At 48.0% G+C, this 22263-nt stretch overlaps 1 protein-coding gene across 1 annotated transcript in view; it reads right to left on the bottom strand.

The window, feature by feature from the left end:
- CSMD2 (CUB and Sushi multiple domains 2) overlaps positions 1–22263 on the bottom strand; it is a 689054-nt gene that overhangs the window by 203606 nt on the left and 463185 nt on the right. The window contains exons 20-22 of the mRNA XM_070786891.1: positions 14912–15127; positions 13131–13319; positions 6317–6486 (exon numbers count right to left, since the gene is read on the bottom strand). Coding sequence (XP_070642992.1) covers positions 6317–6486; positions 13131–13319; positions 14912–15127 — 575 coding nt within the window. The remainder of the gene's footprint in view (positions 1–6316; positions 6487–13130; positions 13320–14911; positions 15128–22263) is intronic.

Raw genomic sequence — 22263 nt, 5'->3', positions numbered from 1 at the left:
TTCATTCCTTTATATCTTAGCCAACACTTGCTATTTTCAGGAACTCTAAAATTTTCCAATATGATGAGTGTGAAATGGTTTCTTATTTTAATTTTTATGTCCCTGATTATCACCAAAGTGGAACATCTTTTTGTATGTTTATCAATTCTACTCTCCTCTTCTGTGAATTGCCTGTTCATAGATGTTATTCAGCCCTGAATATGAAACCTCTCTGCATTTATTTTAGTTTTATGTCCTTCAGAATAGAGTTTTATAATTTTCTCAGTAAATATTATACACATTTTTGTTAGGCTTATTCCTAGGTGTCTTACAAGTTTTTGTTTCTATAGGAGAACTCTTCCTTATTATGTAATAAGAACTTCCTTCCTTATGTAATAAGAACTCTCTCTTATTACATGTTTGAATTGGCTGTAGAAACATCAGTGGCTTTGCTAAATTGTCTTATTGGTTCTGATAAGTTATTGGTCGGTTGTTTTGTATTTCCCAAATAAGAGACAATTAGGATCAGATCAGATCAGTCGCTCAGTCGTGTCTGACTCTTTGCGACCCCATGAATCGCAGCACGCCAGGCCTCCCTGTCCATCACCAACTCCCGGAGTTCACTGAGACTCACGTCCATCGAGTCAGTGATGCCATCCAGCCATCTCATCCTCTGTCTTCCCCTTCTCCTCTTGCTCCCAATCCCTCCCAGCATCAGAGTCTTTTCCAATTATATTCCCTTCTAATTGTTACAGTTTATTTGTTCTTTTCTTTGTATAATTGTAGTGGCTTGGAAGTGAATACTATTGATGGTAGCAGAACAACTGATCTTGTTCCTGACTTTACTGGTAATCCTTAGAAAGTTTTGTCATTAAGTATAATGTTTGCTACAGGTGTTGGTAGAAATTTTTTTTTATCTAGTTGGGAAAGTTCTATCCGTAGCTTTATGACAAATTTTTGAAAATCATGAATGAGTACTGACTTTCATCACATGTTTTGGGATATGTTGGCAGGATCTTATATTTTTCTCTCCTAATGTGTTTATCAGAGAAGGCAATGGCACCCCATTCCAGTACTCTTGCCTGGAAAATCCCATGGATGGAGGAGCCTGGTGGGCTGCAGTCCATGAGGTCGCTAAGAGTTGGACATGACTGAGCGACTTCACTTTCACTTTTCACTTTCATGCATTGGAGGAGGAAATGACACCCCACTCCAGTATTCTTGCCTGGAGAGTCCCAGGGATGGGGGAGCCTGGTGGGCTACTGTCTATGGGGTCACACAGAGTTGGACACGACTGAGGCGACTCAGCAGCAGCAGCAGCAGCAGCAGTCTGTTTATGGGCTTCCCGGGTGGTGCCAGTGGTCAAGAACCCGCCTGCCAACGTGGGAGACATAAGAGATGCACGCTTGTTCTCTGGTGCTGGGAAGATTCTCTGGAGGAGGGCTGGCAACTCACTCCAATGTTCTTGCCTGGAGAATCCCATTGACAGAGGAGCCTGGTAGGGTATAGTCCATAGGGTTGCAAAGAGCTGGACACAACTGAAGCAACTTAGCATGCAAATCTGTTACTAGAATAAAATTGCTGATATTTGACAGCCCTTGACCTACTAAAAAGGTAATTTCACATGGGTTGCCTAGTAAATAAAATTAGGAACTATTCTAATATTGACACATTCTTATATTCCTGGAATCCATCCCATTTGGTCATTTTTGTTTTAATGTGCAGCTAGATTCAACATGATATTCTGTTAGGACTCCTGGTCTATGATCATAAGTGAAACTGGCCTAATACTTTATACTGTCCTTATTCAGTTTGATATAAGGTATTTTTACTTGTCCCATTTAAATGTGTGGGGAGATGAGTGCTAATTTTTCTCTTTCTGACACAGTTTGATTATTGTAGGGGTTAATCATTCCATGAAGTTTTATGAGTTTATCTGTAAGACAGTCTAGGCCTGTGCAGTTTGAGAGAGAATTCCCATGTTTTAAATGGCTATTGGTTTATTCCAATTAGTATTTTTTCCTGATATCAGTACTTTTTATCTATAAAATTTTTCCATCTCATTGAAGCTTTCATAATTTTGGCTTATGCTTTCCCTAAACATTTTCTAATTGTTTTCATAATCTGTATCTTATCTATGACTATGTTTCTTTTTCATTATTAAAATTATATATTTGTGGCTTCTTTATTCCTTGACCAGTCCTGCATATTCTGTCTAGAATTCTGTCTATTCTATTCTGTTATTTATTTTTTTCCTTTTTTCAGTCATTTTTCCTTTTATCTTTAAACGTATCTTTCTCCTACTTCCTTTGGATTCATTCTATTATTCAAGCTACCTAAATCCTTATTTATTTTTAATCTAGATGATATGCCAGAGAGTAACAGAGGTATATTAAATCTTCTACAATGACTGTGACTTTATTAAAATTTTTTACATTTCTAGCAATTTTTAATTTATTCATGCTATGTTATTTGGCACATAAAGTTTTACTGTGGATTGATTGTACATTTTATTAGTATAAAAGAGCTCTCTTTTTCATTTCATTATGAGATGAAAGAAGAATTTTCAAATTTATCTTATAATAAAGTGATTTCATTTTTCTGTGGTTTACCATCTTCTGCTCATTGCCTCCATTCCATTTTTAATTGGGTGATCATGTTTTTCATCTCTGTTCAATCTTTCCTCATCTCAGATTGCTCTGTTTTCATTATTGCTTATTTTTGTGTCATAAATATAATATCCTCTCAAATCCTGCTAAGAATACAAATTAGAAGCTTTTAAAGTATTTTTTTTTTTTTCCTTTGTTGCTTACAGAGGGGGCAATTAAGTCTGACTCCTCAGACAGGTCTTGTCTTCTGATCTACTAAATATTTGTACATATCCAGTTCATTTTCCTGTTAGCAAATCACGACAGATAGAGAAGAATGGACAGTGGAAAGACTCAGTCATCTCTAAGGTGGGGAAGAAGAATTAAGCCAGAAGAGGCCACAACATAGTAGGAGCCTCTCCTGGTGCTAAAGTGAGTGTGTGTGAAGGAGTGTGCATGCGTGTGTGTGTGTGTGTGTGTGCGCGTGTGATTGTGGCCGCCTCTTCTCTAATAAGCCTGCCCACTCTTGTTAGGTGCCAGCCAAGGCATTGCTCTGCTTTATCCTGCTTGCCAGTGACAGCCAAATAAAATTCAGAATGTTGTGCTGTGAGGGAGCTTAGCTCTGGGAGGTCTCTCTGACCAAGCGCAGTTTCCAGAAGCACTAGTGGGATTGAGACCTGGCTCCTGCCAACAGTCCCATGTCCTTGGCTCCAGGCCCTGCTGCTCTGTGTGGCCTCAGATGCATGTGTCCTTGAGGTTTCTAGCACTTAATCCACAGGAAAAACTTCACTTACGTGAAATACAATTTGATCAGAACCTTTCTCAATCTGGACCCTCTTTGTGGGGTATTCCATTTGGCAGAACTTTCTTTAAGTTGTATGTGAAAGGCACCCTTACCTAATTCCCCCTGCTTTCATGTCCCTTTAGTCATTTTCATGGGAACCTACATGTAGAGGACATAGTTATATACATGGGCTTCGTGTGCCATCTTGAACTGAGAGTTGTCTTTTCACACTATGGCACTGAGAGGCCCTTCCTGTTTTGCGGATATCAGAGGTCAAGATTTTGGTGGGAACCTATATAGGATAAATCAGGTAGTTCTGGGAGACAAGCTGGAGTATGTGCAGGGTGAGGTCTAAGAAATATTCAGTTATTAAAGGTAAGGAAAAGACCAGGAGAGGGGAGGGTCACAAGAGCCAGAAAACAGTCATTTCATAGGTTAGAAACACGAGAGCGTATGACAGGTTTGGAGAGTTGATCAGACGCATGTGTTTGGGAGATGATGGGTCTCCTTGGGCAGGAAGGAGTCCAGGTACATGTTGGGGCTTCTTGGGAGGGTCAGGTGTGTCCTCGGGATGGGAAGTATGCTGATGTTCTGGGAGATTACACAGGGCAAGGGCATGATGCTTCTGGGGGTGACTTGAGGTGCTGCTTCCTTTGGGTCAAGGGAGATGAGAGCGATACGGGTAAGCGGCCCTGCCGACGCAGCTGAGGGCGGCTGCAGGGGGAGGCTGCCACCAGGTGTTCCCTTTTGTTCCCGAACCGCTGTGTCCCAGGCTCTCCTTGGGAGGGCGAGGGCTCTGAGGTGAAGAGTTAGAACGGGAGACCACACGACCTCCCGGGGCCCTGCCCTCTGCCTTCCCCAGACCCCCTTCTCTGTGGAAGCTCTGGTGGATACAGGATCATGTGAATAGGTCAGAGCCACAGCCCAGTCTCCTAGGAGGACCCTACAGAGGCCTAGAAATGGGGGAAGAGGCTCTTCAGCAACAAGGTCAAGTCCAGTATTAGAAGGCTGGTGGCAGGGTCCCTGGACAGGAGGCTGCAGAGACCAAATCTGAAGTCTTGGGAAGATCTCTGCAAGAAGCACAGAAAATCAGCCCTTCTCTCCATAGCCCCGAAGAACCTTCTGAGGTCCTGACGCCTGCCTGAGCCCTCCCTGACCTCTGACCTGGGGATAATGCCCCAGGTTCCTCCCTTTTGACTCTGAGTGCATTCAAATGTCTCCCTGTGGTCTATTAAGCCACACCACTTGACCCTCAGGCAGAACCCGGACAGTGCAGTGGGGTATGCACGCCTGCTGACCATGTCTTAAGTGCGCCTCTGAGTCCAGACCCTGGAGAGGATGCTCGGGCCCTGGTCACGCTCCACATGACCTCCACCCACAGAGGAAGGGACCCCTCTGCTGATCCTGGCAGGCCACATGCACAAACCTGCTGCTCACTTTCCCCTCAAAACCTGAAAATTACGTTATGCCTCAAAAATGCCTTCTTTTCCTCCCGGTGAACAACAGCTTTTCTCTAAGATGTTCTCCGTATTGTCCAGCTTTCATCAATTCTGTCTGGACTGCTAGAGCAAGGAAGTCACCTGACCTTGCTGTCCCTGGGTGTGTCCTCTGAGGCTCTGCTGTAGGTGATGAAGAAATGAACGGAGAGCACTGAGATCAGGGCGTGCCTGAAGACACCGCCCTTGGGAAGTACAGGGCCTGGGTATCGCTCACTTATGGGGAGAGGCACACTGCTTCTCTGTGTCTGGGGAGCTCAGAGGTTGAAGAGCAGAGCTGAAGGGACTAATGATAGGGCCCCACTCCCTCCTGGGCCTCTACCATATTCTGTTCTATTTCAGGCGTATCTGGTCCCAGCTGGTCATCGCATAGTATGGCCTCTTGGGTTTAAGAATAATTAGGTTAAGACTGAGAGAAACCTTCTGAACACACAGACACACACACACAAACACATGCCCCAGATGGGAGGGTCAAGAGTATCATCTCTATATACAAAGCACAGTATACTCATTATATCTAGAGAGAGTCCTAAGGGGTGGGGATTGCTTAATGGTTTCTCTCTGGATTTTCTAGAGCCATGACCTTTGGTTGTTGCTAATGTCTTGACTTCTCTAGTTACAGGGAATAAAACTATTCTAGAATATGCAAAAAAACAAAAGTTCTTAGCCTAGGATGAAAATGAACCTACTCCATGTGAGATTTTCCTTATAGTCCCTTTTAATAAGGCAGCTCTTTGATAAATTCTCCAGAGTCAAGGCTTTGGTTACACACATACACATCACGTATTACTGGAGGTACACAGTTAACCACACACACAGAAGGAAACAGAAGTCATATATGTGTTCAGTGTCTTAACAAGGCGCCCTCTATAAGCCTCTCTTTAGTCCAAGTCCTTTCACCTCTTTCTCTTACGGAGACCCTGAATTCACCTTCTTTAACCCCACTGCCACCTGTAGACTGCCACCATGGTGCACGAAGCTGCTGAACAGCCAAACCATTTACTGAAACACAAACTCAAAACATACACAGATGCACCCACGCAAAACACAAATATGCATAGACACAGATCCCCCAAACCAAGTACACACACAGACACAGATGCACGCACATCGACAAATGTACACATAAACAGACGGTATCCACACGTACTTATGATTTCTTCCTTATCCAGGTTGATGGTCAGAGTTCATAATGGAAAACCTGATCCACTGACCTGCTGCCCCAAATCCATCACATACATATTTGAGAGCAGTTGGCTCCTACGCAAACTCTAAATCCACGTTCTTTAGAATACATGCATCTACCCTTCTCTCTTAGGTTCTCACTTCTCCCGGATGAGTGAGGACAATATCTTGGGACTCAAAGGGGAAGAAGAGAAGCTAAGTCCTTCGCCCAGAGATAAATGGGCATGGCGACCACACTTCTGCAGCCTGTGACGAGTGTACACTGTGACATCTCTCAGTGTTACCTTGAGGACATCGCCTTCAGAGAGTTCAAACGCCTTGGCTTTGAGCTGAATTCCCTTCCCTGGCTGGGTCTGGATGGAGTAGATGCACTCGTGGTTGTTATTGTAGTTCACAGGAAAGTTGGGGGACAGCAGAGTGCCCTGAGTGCCCGTGACCGAATTCCCACACTCAGCTGGAAACAGAATCACAATAATAACAGGTTAATGCCAGCCAGCTACATCCGGGATGCAACACACAGCACTGGAGAACCCCAGAAGACGACGAGCAGCTCGCCTCTCTACCTGCCGACGCGCCTGCTCACCTGCCCATTTGTCTGCCTATCTATAGGACTGCTGATCAAAGTTTTTTTTTTTTTTTTAACACCAGACTACCTGCAGTTCTGCTTCGTCCCTTTACTTCTCTCCTTCAGTTTGTCTTTCTTCTTCAGGGACAGAAACGAACCCACCAGTCACCCTCCACTTTTAAAGTGTCATGAAGCAGCTTCTCTCCCATCTGCCCATATAGTATCATAGCAACAAAAATGACCAAGGAGGGCATCAGCAGAAGCTGGGGGCCACTAAGTGAGGAGGGATGCAGCCTTTCCGTATCAAAGGATAGCAACCAAGAGGGGACACATTTGAATAATAATCACTAGCATCTCCCAAGCTTTACAAAAACGTTTCAGCCATTAATCACAACCTGATTATCATCCCTGTTTTGAAGATAAAGACTCTGGTACTTAGCACTTTAGATTGTCTGTCAATTCAAGAAGAGGAGGGGGCTGACAACTCAACCCTCTTGATCCTAGAATTTAGGGCCTCCGAGGCTCTGGAGAAAGGTTTGGCACAGACCCATGGAAACCCTGTTTCGTGCAACAGCTAATGAATTCACACTTTCCTCTCAAAATCTGTTTCTTCCTCCAGAATTAGTCATTCTTTCCCCATTGTTCCCATACCTTTATTTTTAGTACTTGACTTGTTTGTTAACATTTCTCTCTCCTCCACTTCACTGTGGATGCTTTCGGACTTGGTCATATTTCTGCACCCTCAGCACCCACCCGTTCACTCGGTGCCTGGGCAGGACAGGCAGCAGTGATGAAAGGGGAGGTGTCGCAGGGCAGGCCGCGTGCTGAAAGACTCTGCAGTTGGCTCCCTAGGGGCTTCAATAATTAGGAAGCCACTTCCTAGGCTTCCCTGTGGCAGAGCATTTACCAGATTGCACCCTAATAGCTTGTTACTTGCCTGTACCCCCTACCCAAACTGTGAGTTACTTGAAGGTCAGGGTCATGCTTAATGAATCCATGAATTTACAAGGCTTGACCCAGATTGTCTGTAAAATAAATATTTGCCAAATGAATGAATGAATAAACATGGAGGACGCTGACCTCAGAGGATGGACAGCTCTAAAAATAATTAGATTCTGGAAGGATATAAATACACATCCAGATGGCAGGCCCATTATTTGTCTGGACATACGGGGAGTCTGGAGCAAGGGTTGAATCTCTGAAGTTGATGGTAGCAAGTCTGCTTTCTCCAAACTGCTCCTCAGCGTCCCTGTTCTAGGCACGGCTATTGGCTAGAAGGGCCCTGAAGTCAACCAAGGGGCTGCTGACCACACCTTCAACTCCGCTTGTCTAAGCCTGGAGTGTCCTAGGCCACAGCAGTGTGGAGGCAGCATGTGATGCAAGAAAACTCAGAGTGGAGCCTCTTGTGGGCTTAGCTGTACCTCTGTGTGTTCTCTTGTCCCCAGCGCTGCTCCTTAGACCCTTAAAGATAGGGATCATGTTCCACCCACCAGTCCCTTCTTTTTCATCCAGCCCTACTCCCTGGGTTCTTTTCATTTCAGGACCAGCTTCAGCTTCCTAAGACTTTACCTTAACCATTACTGTGGACCGTGTGTTTGTGTCTCCCTGACAAATTCCTATGCTGAAGCCCAGATCCCCAGATACGATGAGCTGAGAGCCCTCAGGGTGGGGTCAGCACCCTTAACAGCAGAGGAACTGAGCAGAGCCCAGGCTGTGGGACAACACAGCAAGAAGGCCGCTGTCTGGCAGCCAAGGGGAGGGCCTCCACCTCACACTGAACCTGCTGGCACCCTCATCTGGGACTTGCTAGCTTCCGGATCTGGGAGAAAGAAATGTGCATCGTTGAGGCCACCCACATGCTGCTATTATCTTACAGCAGCTCAAAATGAATAAGACAGCCATCATTTGTCTTGGAGGAGAAATCTCACTTTGCAGGACTTTCAACTCAGCCTGTTTGCAAAGTGTTCAAACATGCGTAATGCATGTCTTGGGCTGGGGCATAAAACTAAAGCAGGGTGGTAGACAGGAACCCTGGGGGCCGCTGATAGTTTAGGTGGATATTATTTCTAAAGTGTGGATATATTTTGGGTGCCCTCCGATGAAGGTGGGTATTTGGGCAGGGTGTGCTGAAGGATGTGCATGTTTAGACATGTATTATCCCTCAGTCCCATCACGTGGCCAGCCCTCTGAAGCAGCTCTCCATCATCTCTGGGGTCACACGGTATTCCCTTCTGTCTAGGGAATGGCATGTGGTGCAGTGGGATGAGCACAGACTTTAGACACAGACAGACCAGTTATATCAACTCTCTGAACCACTGTCTCTTCATCTGCCTCCAGCTGGACAATAACAGCATCCACACAAAGCTAGAGAGGATTCAGCTATGAAATTTTATGACGAAAAGGGTGACTATATGGGCTTCCCAGATGGTGCTAGTGGTAAAGAACCTGCCTGTCAATGCAGAAGACATAAGAGATGAGGGTTCGATCCCTGGGTTGGGAAGATCCCCTGAAGGAGGGCATGGCAATCCACTCCAGTATTCTTGCCTGGAGAATCTCATGGACAGAGGACCCTGGCGGGCTATGATTCATAGGGTCACAAAGAGTGGGACACAACTGAAGTGACTTAGCAGCAGCAGCAGATGAGTATATCGGAAGTGGTTTGCACCTGGCTGCAAATGTAACTGCAGCCACGAAATTAGAAGACGAAAGCACTCCTTGGAAGGAAAGCTATAACAAACCTAGACCATGTATTGAAAAGCAGAGATGTTACTTTGCCAACAAAGGTCCTCATAGTCAAAGCTATGGTTTTTCCAATAGTCATGTATGGATGTGAGAGCTGGACCATAAAGAAGCCTGAACACCAAAGAATTGATGCTTTCGAATTGGGTTGCTGGAGAAGACGTCTGAGAGTCCCTTGGACTGCAAGATCAAACCAGCGAGTCCTAAAGGAAATCAACCCTGAATATTCATTGGAAGGACTGATGCTGAAGCTGAAGTGCCAATACTTTGGCTACTTGAGGCGAAGAATTAAGTCTTTGGAGAAGACCCTGATGCTAGGAAAGATTGAGGGCAGCAGGAGAAGGGGGTGACAGAAGATAAAATGATTAGGTAGCATCACCGACTCAATGGACATGAGTCTGAGCAAACTCCAGAAGATAGTGAAGGACAGGGAAGCCTGGTGTGCTGCAGTCCACGGGGTAGCAAAGAGTTGGACATGACTTAGCAACTGAATAACAACATAGCACCTAGTAGGCCCTCAACAAGTACCATTCCTTTCTCTTCCCATCTAACGCAGTGAATCTGCATAGCTTATCTGCTTTCATTTGGAGCCCCAGCTGCCCGGGCTCTGGCTGTCAGGACACCCATGAAGCTTCCTGGGGAGCAGGTGCAGTTGCCCGACATTCACAGCACCCTCACTGTCCTGATGCCCCTTGCTCACCGCCTGGTTCCCGAGAATTGGTTTGCGTTACACGCAGGCCTTGGTGTAGTTTGACACTTCCTTTCTGCCCCTGGCTTGCTGCACAAGAGCTGGAGGCCATTTCTGCCCCAGCACGGCTCTCTCCTCTGTCCCACATGCCCAACTCCTCGATAAGGAGGGAAAGGGGGCCAACAACTTCAGATGGACCCCTCTGCCAAGGCCTTTTTCCAGGGCACCAGGGAGTGTCCAGGAGGTAGAGGGACATGGTGCTGGCTCCTGGGAGAGCTTCCAAAGCATTAGGGGAGGTGAGCAGATGCATTGAAAAGTCAAACACAAGCATAAATGAAAACAAATAAACATTCCAGAGAAACACACAGTCATCTGTGCTGGCAGGTACTGCGGCTGATTCAGGCATCTTTGACTTCTGCCACCCCATCAGAAGAGGTCTCATTAAGGGCAGGGGCTGTGTCATGTCCCTCAGTCTGGGGCACCCCCCGAGGTGGAGAGTTAGGGCTGCTCCATCACATGGGGCTCCCAAGGACAGGGTCATTCTGCAGAATGGGGTCCTCTGGGGTCAGGGCTGTCCTTTCCACATCCAGTTTAGGGGACCCTGAGGTCAGGGGCTGCTGTGTTGCCTGCCATATCATAAATTAGAGCCCAGAGCTGTTTATCTCCTTCTCAGCAGGGCATGTTCCTGGTAAGTCATCCAATTTACACCTTCAGTGCATATGGCAACCAGGAGCATCTCCCAAGTGGGCATTCCCATGATACCTCCAAGCCTGAGGCTCTGTTGCGGGGCTGGCGGTAATTAGAGGTGATTATAATTGCTATGCGGTATTAATACATACAAAACAGAAGACAAATGGAATAATGAAAATATTGTGAGGTGCCATGAACAAACAGTAATTGGAATAATAAGTTACAGAATGAATTTATGGAGCGAGATCGATGAGGTGAGAGCTTAGGGCGTGAGCACATCTGCGGTCCTGGATAATCCCATTCAGGAAAAACTCCCCTCAGAACCACTGAGCTGAAGACATTTTTTCCAGAGAAGAAAAGAGCTGCTAGCAGCCAGGTTGAAACTGAATCTACGCAGTGGGAGCTACATGTGTGCCTGCTTGTATGCACAGGTCAGGGTGGCCACGTGCTCTACGGCAGGGGTCCCCAGCCTCCAGGGTCTAAGGCCTGATGGGCCGAGGTGGGGCTGATGTAATAATAACAAAGTGAACAACAAATGTAATGCATTTAAATCATCCCGAAACCATCCCCTGCATGTCGGTCTGTGGAGAAACTGTCTTCCACAAAACCGGTCCCTGGTGCCGAAAAGGCTGGAGACTGCTGCTCTGGGCGGGGGGGCGGGGAGAATAAAATTTGAGATCACTTAATTGATCAAAAATGGGATTCTTCATCTATTTGTCTTAATGCTTCCCCTCTGAGATCGTGCAAGGTTATTGGTTGTTGGTCATCGATAAATAATGATAAAAATGTTACTGGCCAAAGGATAATCATATGGCACCCTGCTGGTTTATGTAAACCATGCCTTCTAATCTGGAGTAAAACCTGTGAGCTGGGTATTGCTATCTCTGCTTTATAGATACAGAGAAGCTAGGGCCGATGGGATTGGGTGGCCTGCCCAAGATCCAGTGGCTGGTAAATGGCAGAGCAGAGAACTGACCTTGGGCCCATGTGATTGGCCGGCCTGAGCCCAGCCCATCTTGCCATCCTGTTTATAACTGTCCCCTACAGAGCCCCCAGGGCTCCGTGGCATTGTCTCAGGCAAGGCTGACCTCATGGACCCTCAAGACGCCAACCCCTGTTTCAGTCAGGGAAGTGCTGTCTTGATCTGTTTGATATTTTGGGGTTTTCTTTAATATTGAACATGAGTTCCTAGTGGCTAACAGTGAGCATGGTAAGTACTCCATTGAGCCAGCCTGTGTCCATCTACCCCACGGTGTGAGTATCGAGCAAGCAGGGCATGAACTTTATATGCGTGGGACAGCCAGCAACTGTCCCAGCTCCCTGGAGTATCACCCCATTTCTCTGCACCCTCTGGGCCTGGGGCTCTGAAGAGTCTTCTCCAGCTCCTTGGCAACGAGGCCGGCAGGGCCTTGGGTCACAGGGCTCCTGGTCTCAACTGCATCAGCTACCTCTTTAACCTCATCATCTACTGTTTTTCCCATTGCTCACTCCAGGCTGGCCTCCAAGCTGTTCCTGAAGCAGTGAGCGTCCTCGTGGCTCAGGGCCTTGGCACTTGGCCCCCTCGTCTCCCGTGAATGCCTTGGGATCTCCTTGGATACCTTCAGATCTCTACTATATACTGTTAACCCATCAGAGAAGCCTTTCCTGATCACTTTTTATAAACACTTCCCATACCTTCTAAGCTGACTTACTCTTTCTCTCTAAGCCTTAACACCGCCTGCCACACTACACACCCATGTGCTTGTGGCCCATCTCCCTCCACCAGAATGTGAGACCAGGGGTGGAAAGGCTCCCTCTGTGATGTTCAGTTTTATATTCCCAGCATCTAGAAGCATGTCTGATCTGCAATGGGTGCTCTAGAAATGAACTTAACTCTTGCTTCCCTCTGCCCTCTGTCCTCCCCAGTTGAATGGATGGAGTCTTTCTGGCAAGTCTCAAAAGTTAGCACCCTCACTGAACTAGTAAAATCAGCCCTTTCTTCCACCATATGAGGACTCTTCATGGGTAAAGGTCATACCTCCTTCCCACAGGTCCACCCACGCTCCACCCAGATTTCTCTGCAAGAGGCATCCAGAAGCCATGGGAATGTGCCTTAAGGGTGGGAGTTAATACTACGGAAGTTGATTTCATCCGAGTGCCTCCTGTGGAGCCGCTTTGTAAAGGTCAGCTGAGGCTACCAAACAGCCCATGAGGCAGGAGTTGACTGCCATCCCTCCTGTACAGATAAGGAGGCTGGAGCGGAAGGAGGGTAGGCCACCCCCCCGAGGTCCCACTGCAGGTCACCATGTGCTAAGACTCTTCTCAAACCCAGTCCCATTGGCCTCTTGGCCCACGTGTGTTCCACCACCTCACAGCAATCGACTAAAGTTCGGCCAACCCCCTTAGTGAAGCAAAATGAAAGCACGTGACCACCTACCAACACACCTTGGCAGAGGCGAACTCCACAGGCGCCGTCTGCCCCCCAGGCACGTGATGCGGGCCGTGCCCTCCAGACGGTACCCGGGGAAGCAGGAGAAGGTCAAGGTGTCGCCTACGCCGAACTGCAAGCCCTTCCGGATGCTGTAGGCTGGGACCTCGGGCTCCTCGCAGGGTTCCAGGTCATACTCTGGAAGGGAGGCAAGAGAGCCAGGGTCAGAGACAGAGGAGGGGCATACAGACAAAGACGCCAGGGAGAAGAGGGCGAGAGAGGAGGACAGACAGAGGCACAGGATATGCAGGGATCCACGAAAGGCAAGGAGAGGAGAGAGAATTTGAGAGGGACAGAAGCAGGGGAGAACAGGCAGGTTGTGCTCCGGGCAGTCTGAGCGCTTCCTAGCCAGGAGGAGTGGGAGAGGGCACTGTGTTTCTGGAGGCTTGCTTCCCAGGGGGATTTATGAGGCAGACCTGTCCCTCTTCTAACCTTCATCTCCACATGAGCCCAGCTTCAGGCTTGCAGACCCTCCTGCCTCTTTCTCCCTGGATACCGAGCCAATTCAATTCAATTCAGCCTGGTTCTAGAGGGGTCAGAATAGAAGACCCAGCCTAGGGCAATTTATATTCGGAAAAAGAACCTAAGATCTGAATTTGGTTAAAGCTGTGCCTCAGGAACACTGACACTTGAGGCAGATGGCAAGTGTGATGGAGTGGCATTGCCGGAACAGGGACCGGCCTCTAGTGACTTTATGTCTCTAGTGATGACACAGAAGTACCTCTCTCCTTGTCCTCATGGGCAATGCCCTTCTGGGACACTGTACCCCAGGGCTCCGTGTGGTTGGGAAAAACAGACGGGATAAGGCAGATGGGGGTGGCTCAGTGGTAACGAACCCTTCTACCAATGCAGGGGCCACAGGAGATGTGGGTTCTATCCCTGGATGGGGAAGATCCCCTGGAGGAGGAAATGGCAACCCATTCCAGCATTCTTGCTTGGAGAATCCCATGGACAGAGGAGCCTTGCAGACTGCAGTCCTTAGGGTTGCAAAGAGTTGGACACGACTGAAGTGACCTAGCATGCACGCAGGCACAAGGCAGGCTGGCTGGATATGTCCCATCAGCCAGCACATGGCAGGAGGCATCTGCTGGAGGGAGTTGCGGGGCTGAGCTGGGCCATGTCCCATTTCCTAGAGGTCAGATATCTCTTGTGCATCCCGGGAAAATCTACCTGCTACCTCTGTTCCTGGATGGGAAGGAGGGTGCTCTGGGAGCAAGTGAAATGAGCCGCAGAGGAGCAAAGGGTCCTCTTTCCTCCCCGAATGCAAACTGAAAAGCTTTCGTTTCAGGATTCCTAAACACAGTGAAAATTATCCATCACTACTAAATTAGCGTTGGTGAAGCAGTCTCCGAATGAGACTAAAACACTCCAACGTGTTAATTTCCATCTCCCTTCTTTTTCTTTGTTTTTGGAAATTGCTGTGGTTGTGAAGTAGTGGAAGTGGAATCAGAAGAAGGATCTGGACTTACTAGGGCTGGAAGGGACTTCTGTGAGGTCCTCTAGTTCCATCAGTTGGGCCGGTCACATTCAGAGAGAACCCTGAACACCTCCTTCCAACCCACTATAAGGAACGTTCGTCCTTGTATCTAAACCAACTACCTTCTGCCACAGCACTGAGATTCCCCTCCTAGAGGCTGGGGAGCGGACCAGCGCCATCTGCTGGCTGATAGTGGGGGTGGGGTGGAGGTACAGAGTGCCCTCTTCGCCCGAGGGACCCTCAAGTGCTGTACCTGAGAACGTGATGTTGAAGCCTTCGTAGGACATAGAGAAATCGGAAATGAAGCGGACCTGGGCGGTGAAGTTGCCATAGAGACCGGCGCTGATGGGGGCCGGCAGCCGCGAGCCTGTCAGCTGGCGCAGGGGCTGGGTGAAGCTGCCGTTCTCCGTGATGAGGAGGTAGTCGTGGCCGCTCTCCAGGTGGAAGGTGTGGAAAGTGAAGAACACACCTGCCGGGATCCAGAGGGTCAGGGGGCAACGGTGAGAGGGCTGAAGGAGCCCAGCTGCACGCCGGCGTCTGCCGAGCATTCCCCGTTTGTAAACATCTCTCGGTGTGCAGAAGTCCAACAGCAACACGCACAGGCCAACCTGAGCGAAGGGCCCAGGTGAGCCGGACACGTCCCTGCCCACAGGCCCACTCAGGGAGGAAGACTCTGCTTCAGGCTTGTCCCAGTTTGAAAGGGAGATTTATGGTTAGGTCATTCATTCAGTCAACAGGTTTTCGTATATTGCTGGGTGTTTCCTATGGGCTAGGATTCAGGGCTAGGTGGGTGCAAGGGGATAGAGCCACCGTGCAGAGTAACCAACACTGTCATCAATATAGATCAGACTGCATTGGGGGACAGAAGGGAAAGAGGGAAAGGCAGGATGGCCTCACTAAAGAGTATTTGTTTGGGGTCTTAAAAGGAGGCAGGGGAAATAACCGGCTAAGAGGGGAGAGGGTGCCCCAGGCAGGGGACAGAGCTGCTGTGGATTCCAGGGCTTGGTGAGCCAGGCGGTGCTGTTGGATGTACTCAGCCGGGAATATCCAGAAGAGGAGCTGGACACGCAGGCTCTCTGGGGCCAGACTGGATATTTTTTGAGAGGTGTTGGGGGCCTATCCTATCCAGAGTGTACCAGATTTCAGATTAGCAAGATGTTGGTGGCTATGAGAAGGAGGAAGTGGAGTGAGGGGAAGCAGAGAGAACAGTTAGAAGGATACCAGCCATGCGCTGAGGGGGAGAGTGGATGGGATCAGCCAAGGGGACAAGAGCAGGAAAGGGACGTGGGACACGGGAGGGGAGGTGGACACGGATCAGAGGCAACAGAGGCAAAGGAGGAGCCAAGGGGTGACAGGGGAGGGTCTTGACCTGAAGGACAGTGATGTCTTTCGTGATCCGGGGCTGGACACATAGGAAGAGGAGCAAGTGGTGGAAGGGCAATGACTTTGGCTTTGAACACTCTGCACGGTCAGCATTCAGGAAGCACAAGCTAGCAGGAGGGAACTGGACGTACAGACTTGGAGTTCAGGGTTAAGGTCGGACTACAGCTGTAGATCTGGGGGTCACTGGCAAACAGGTGCTGCCTGAACCCCCAAACATGAAGAGGAAGGGAGGTGGGCAGGGCAGTCATCAGAGAAGGGTAGATTGGAAGCCTGGGGGGAACTGGCATCACACAGAAGACAGGAGGAAGAGGAGCGGTCGAGAGGGGCCAGGCAGCCATCTGAGAGGGAGAAGGGGAGGGGACATCCACTGCGGGGGAGGGGCTGAGAGCACCCACTAATGAGAGGAAATTTCAGCCCTCGGTATGTGTGCATCACTGTTCTGAGTTGCCTGTAGTTGGCTCCTATCAATGGGAAGGGAAGACACAAAAACATTTCATCCTGCTACTAACCCTGCAACCTGGGTACGATTCTTCTCATCTCCATGTTACACCCGAGGAAACCGAGGCACAGAGCAATGAAATCATTTGTCCAAGGTCACCCAGCCTGTAAGTGGGGAAGCTGGGTTCTGAACTGAGGCAATCTGGTGGCAGAGGCTGTGCAGTAAACCACCCCAGGATGCAGCTTCTCCTGCGATGAAAAGAGAGTCGAAGGTGGGGGGGGGCAGGTGGTGGGAGGGGCCAGGAGGTGAGCAAGGTAATAGAGCAGCAAGATCTTAGCACCTAGAGCAACGCTTGAACTTGTCCAGATGGCAGCTGGGTTTGGGTGGACGGATGTACAATGCATGTCCGCCCACGAGCGAGTGTGCCTATGGGAATACACCCCATGGATGTGCCAGGGCAGGAATGCGGGCAGGAAAGGAATGCTGCGCCCACGTGCTGTTCAAAGTCCACAGACCTCGGGATCCTGGGCATCGCCTGGGAGCTTGTTGGGAATGCAGAATCTCGGCCTCCACCTCAGACATCCTAAATCAGCATTCGCATGCTAACAAGATCCTCCAAGAGATGTGGAGGTACATACAAGTGTGAGGACTACTTTTCTAGATAATCACTGACATGTTCTGGATAAATGGTGGTTAGATGCAAGGTCTTCATGCTAAAGCATTTTAGATGTTTTCATTACTTTGCCTCTGTGTTGATAGAAACTGGCGATACAGAATACTGGGGATTCTACGGGCGGGGGTTGGGGGAACAGAACCCCATAGAGATGGTGGGACCAGGGAAGCAGTTTGTAAATGTCCTGTGTTCAGGCAGCTGATATGCACCCATTTATCTATTTACTCAAAGAAATAGATCCTGGGCTTCCCTGGTGGTTCAGGGGTCAAGAATCTGCCTTGTAAGGCAAGGGAGGATAATTTGATTCCTGGTCCAGGAAGATCCCACATGCCGCACAGCAACTGAGCCCGTGTACCACAGCTACTGAGCCAATGCTCCAGAGCCCGAGAGCTGCAACTACTGAGCCCATGTCCTACAGCTACTGAAGTGTGTTCACCTGGAGCCGGGCTCCACAAGAGAAGCTGCTGCAGTGAGAAGCCCACAGACCGTAACGAAGAGTAGCCCCTGCTTGCCACAACTAGAGAAAGTCTGCATGCAGCAACGAAGACCCATTACGACCAATAAATAAATAAATCTTAAAGAGATAGATCTCGAGTGCCTGCTAAGTGCCAGATCTGTGCTAGGTACTGAGAAAGATCTCCCAGCCTGGTGGAGGAGACAGACACACCAGCAGTGAGATCCAGAGGGGGGGCACAGAGGGAGGGTGGGTGACTGTGCCCTGGGGTTGGGAAGGCGTCACAGCGGTCACAGTCTGTGACATGAGGGGTGTAAGCACGCGTGGAGTCCCACGGGCACGTGAGCCTGCAGGTATCCTGTACTACTGACATGTAAACACATGTGCATATGAGAAGACCATTCTCCTTCTGCAAAGCTTGGCAAGAGGCTTGGTGGAGCAGAGGGCTGCGTGGAGGCTGGGTCAGACACAGTAGCGGGTGGAAACAAAGCTGAATTAAGCACTGTGCTTTCTGTTTTTCGAGCGTGCAAATACAACCCCTCCAAAGGAGGAAACACTTGGCAGGCATCCTAAGGATGAGTAAACAGCTGAGATGAAACCCCTGGCTTTCCCAGCTGTGTTGACCGCTTGGGGCTCCTTTGGCCATTGTGTGAAAATGAAGACATTGTCACAGAAATAGAGAGGCAGTGTTGGAGTCTGAATCCAGATTTGGTGTGACAGATGCACACGCAAACAAGGACTCCACTGGAGTGAAGCGTGCAGAATCGTGTGAAGGACAGCGACCTCTCACTGGGGCAGAAAGAGCAGGGCGTTAGGAGAGGAGACGGTCTGGAGGAAGGCGGACCTGGACCCAGAGCTCATCTACTGGGGGAAAGGTCTGGGGTGCAAAAATGTGTGCCAATTAATATAATCTGATGTTTTTACAAAGCAGTCTAATTTGAAAGTGTTAGATAATTATAATTATCCAATTTGAAGATATCTGTATATATACATACATAGGAAGTCTCAGTACTTTTTAGTATATTCTGTACTTTTCCTTAGACCTCATTGATAAAATCTGTCATCCTAATTAATTTATCAATAATAATAAAAAAGCAGAGACATCACTTTGCCGACGAAGGGTACAGATAAAGCTATGGTTTTTCCAGTAATCGTGTATGGATATGAGAGTTGGACCATAAAGAAGGCTGAATACCAAAGAATTGATGCTTTCAAACTGTGGTGCTGGAGAAGACTCTTGAGAGTCCCTTGGAGAGCAAGGACATCAAAGTACTCGATCCTAAAGGAAATCAACCCTGAATATTCACTGGAAGGACTGATGCTAAAGCTGAAGCTCCAATACCTTGGCCACCTGATGCAAACAGCTGACTCACTGGAAAAGACCCTGTTGCTGGGAAAGACTGAGAGCAGAGGAGAAGGGGCAACAGAGAATGAGATGGTTGGATGGCATCACCAACTCAATGGACATGAGCTTGAGCAACTCTGGGAGATGGTGAAGGACAGAGAAGCCTGGTATGCTATAGTCCAAGGAGTCATGAAGAGTCAGACATTATTTAGTGACTGAACAACAATGAAAATTTTAAAAAAGAAAGATCTGGGCCAATATTGCTCTGTACCTTCAGTTCAGTCGCTCAGTACCTTTAGGTGACATTCAATCCCTGGAGAGAGGAACCCTTGGGGCAGCATGTGCAAAGCCCATAGCACAGTGCCCAGCACAGAAGGCATTCTCTGTGCTCAGTTCATCTGACTTCCAGATAGTCTTGTGGGTTTAAAGATGTTAGTCCCGGGGTCTTAGCGAGGACATGTTATCTGGACTCCTGAACTGGCTCTTCCCTTGGGCTGGGCATGTGGCAAGTTGAACAATCCTGACTTTCACAGAGTTTTGAGTTCCCCAGTTGTACTTTTACTGGTGGGGAGCAATCAAGAGTCAGCAGCCTCACAGGTCTGTTAACTGGAGACACTGTTGCAGACAGAGCCTGAGGGGTGCCTGCCCTCTGGGAAGGGTCTGAGTTCAGTTTAATTCAATTCATAGAGCTATTTCTTGAGTTTCTTCTGTGCCAGCATCAATCCAGCAGCTGGGGAAACTGCAGGAAACAAGGCAGACGTGTCTCTGGAAGAGCTCAGAGTCAGTCTGGGAGATGGATGGTGAAGATGCGAGTTCCGTACAGGCGGAGTGAAGACTGAAGTTGGAAAGTAAAGGATCACGTGGTGGCCCATGGGAGGGAGCCCCCCCTAGACCCAGGACTGGGGGCAGGGGGTCTGGAAGGCTCCTGAGAAGGATGAAAGAGCTGGCCACATGAGGGGAATGCTGGAGATGGTGCGGGGAGAGGAAGTGTTACAGAAGAAATGTACCCCATATGCAAAGCTCTAGAACAGCATCCCCCAACCTTTTTGGCACCAGGAACTGGTTTTGTGGTAGACAATTTTTCCACAGACCAGTGTGGGGATAGTTTCAGGCTGTTTCAAGTGCATTACATTTATTGTACCTTTTATTTCTATTATTGTTTTATCAGCTTCACTTCAGAGCCTCAGGCATTAGATCCTGGAGGTTGGGGACCCCTGCTCTAGAGGACAATGAAAGCCTAGGTACTGAAAGAAATTCCATGTAGCTAGATCTTAATTTTTTAGAGGGCTCACAAGGAGGCTGAGAAAGGTACAACCAGGGCCATGAGGGCCACACTAGCTATTTCACCATTTGGGGCTCAATGCTAAGGGTTTGGTGATGCTTTCCATGGTTCTAAGGAAGAAGTGACCTGGTTATACGCTAGTGACCTCTTGATGATCCTAGCTAATTCCTGTTCACCCTTGGAGACAGGCCTAAGTTTCAACTCCAGGACTCCTGCCTAACCCCTGGGCAAGCCTCCGACGCTTTCCTACCTCTGTCTGCTCTGTCCCAGCATTGGGCATGATCTATTGAGAGGTCTCTCAGGCTGGATCTCTGCCACTTAACCACAAGGCAGGCAATGCCACAGGGCTTGCTCCACTGTGTCTGTCTAGTACCCACAGTAAGCGCATTTGTTAAAAATTTGTTGAACTGTGTTGCTGCTGCTGCTAAGGCGCTTCAGTCGTGTCCGACTCTGTGCGACCCCATAGACGGCAGCCCACCAGGCTCCCCCATCCCTGGGATTCTCAAGTCAAGAACACTGGAGTGGGTTGCCATTTCCTTCTCCAATGCATGAAAGTGCATTACCCACAGTAAGTGCGTTTGTTAAAAATTTGTAGGACTGTATTGCTGCTGCTGCTAAGTTGCACAGTTCAACAAATTTTTAACAAATGCGCTTACTGTGGGTACTAGACAGACACAGTGGAGCAAGCCCTGTGGCGTTGCCTGCCTTTTATTTATAAATATTTTATAAATATATTATTTTGGCAAACTTCTTTATTTAGTCAATAAATATTTAATTTTAAAATATTTTTTCACGCCATTCCTTTAGCTGCATGGTAATTTTTCATTATTTGGCTATACCATACATTGACTTAATGTTTCCTTACTGATGAACATCTGAGTAGTTACTAGTTTTTCTTTCTTTTTTTTTTTTAATGAATAAAGTGTTTTAGGGGACATCTTTGTAGCTAAATCTTGATATAAAGTTTATTTATTTTCTTGAGATAAATTCCAAGAAGTAGAACTTCTGGGTCCAGAGCACATACGTTCTTAAGGCTTTTGATTCACTGCTTAATCGTCCTCTGGGAAGTTTGAATGGTTTCACACAATATTGGCACCAAAGAAGAGCACGCCTGTCTCCGAATGGTCCCCACACTGTTATGATATTCTCTGCTGACTTGAAAAGAGACATGGCATTTGGTTATTGGGTGAAGATGCACTTTTAAAATTGTTAGTGGGGTTGAGGTCTTTCAATTTGTATTTCTTCTGTAATGAAGTGCTAGTTGATAGCTTTGCTATATCAATAACCTCAGATAGGCAGATGACACCACCCTTATGGAAGAAAGCAAAGAGGGACTAAACAGCCTCTTGATGAAGGTGAAAGAGGAGAGTGAAAAAGCTGGCTTAAAACTCAACATTCCAAAAGCGAAGGCATCCAGTCCCATCACTTGGGGAAACAATGGAAATAGTGACAGACTTTATTTTCTTGGGCTCCAAAATTGCTGTGTATGGTGACTGCAGCCATGAAATTACAAGATGTGTGCTCCTTGGAAGAAAGGCTATGACAAACCTGGACAGCATATTAAAAAGCAGAAATGTCGGTCCATACAGTTAAACTTATGGTTTTTCCAGTAGTCATGTATGGAAGTGAGAGTTGGGCCATAAAGAAGGCTGAGAGCCAAAGAATTGATACTTTTGAACTGCGGTGTTGGAAAAGACTCTTGAGAGTCCCTTGAACAGCAAGGAGATTAAACCAATCAATCCTAAAGGAAATCAACCCTGAATATTCATTGGAAGGACTGATGCTTAAGCTGAAGCTCTAATACTTTGGCCACCTGATGCGAAGAGCTGACTCATTTGAAAAGACCCTGATGCTGGGAAAGATTGAGGGCAGGAGGAGAAGGGGACGACAGAGGATGAGATGGTTGAATGGAATCACCAACTCAATGGACATGAGCTTGAGTAAACTCTGGGAGATGGTGAAGGACAGGGAAGCCTGGCGTGCTGCAGTCCATGGCGTCACGAAGAGTTGGACACAACTGAGCAAAAGA

The sequence above is a fragment of the Bos indicus genome, chromosome 3, assembly GCF_029378745.1.
Source record: "Bos indicus isolate NIAB-ARS_2022 breed Sahiwal x Tharparkar chromosome 3, NIAB-ARS_B.indTharparkar_mat_pri_1.0, whole genome shotgun sequence".
In the NCBI taxonomy this organism is placed as follows: Eukaryota; Metazoa; Chordata; class Mammalia; order Artiodactyla; family Bovidae; genus Bos; species Bos indicus.
This window is presented reverse-complemented; position numbering and strand designations above follow the sequence as displayed.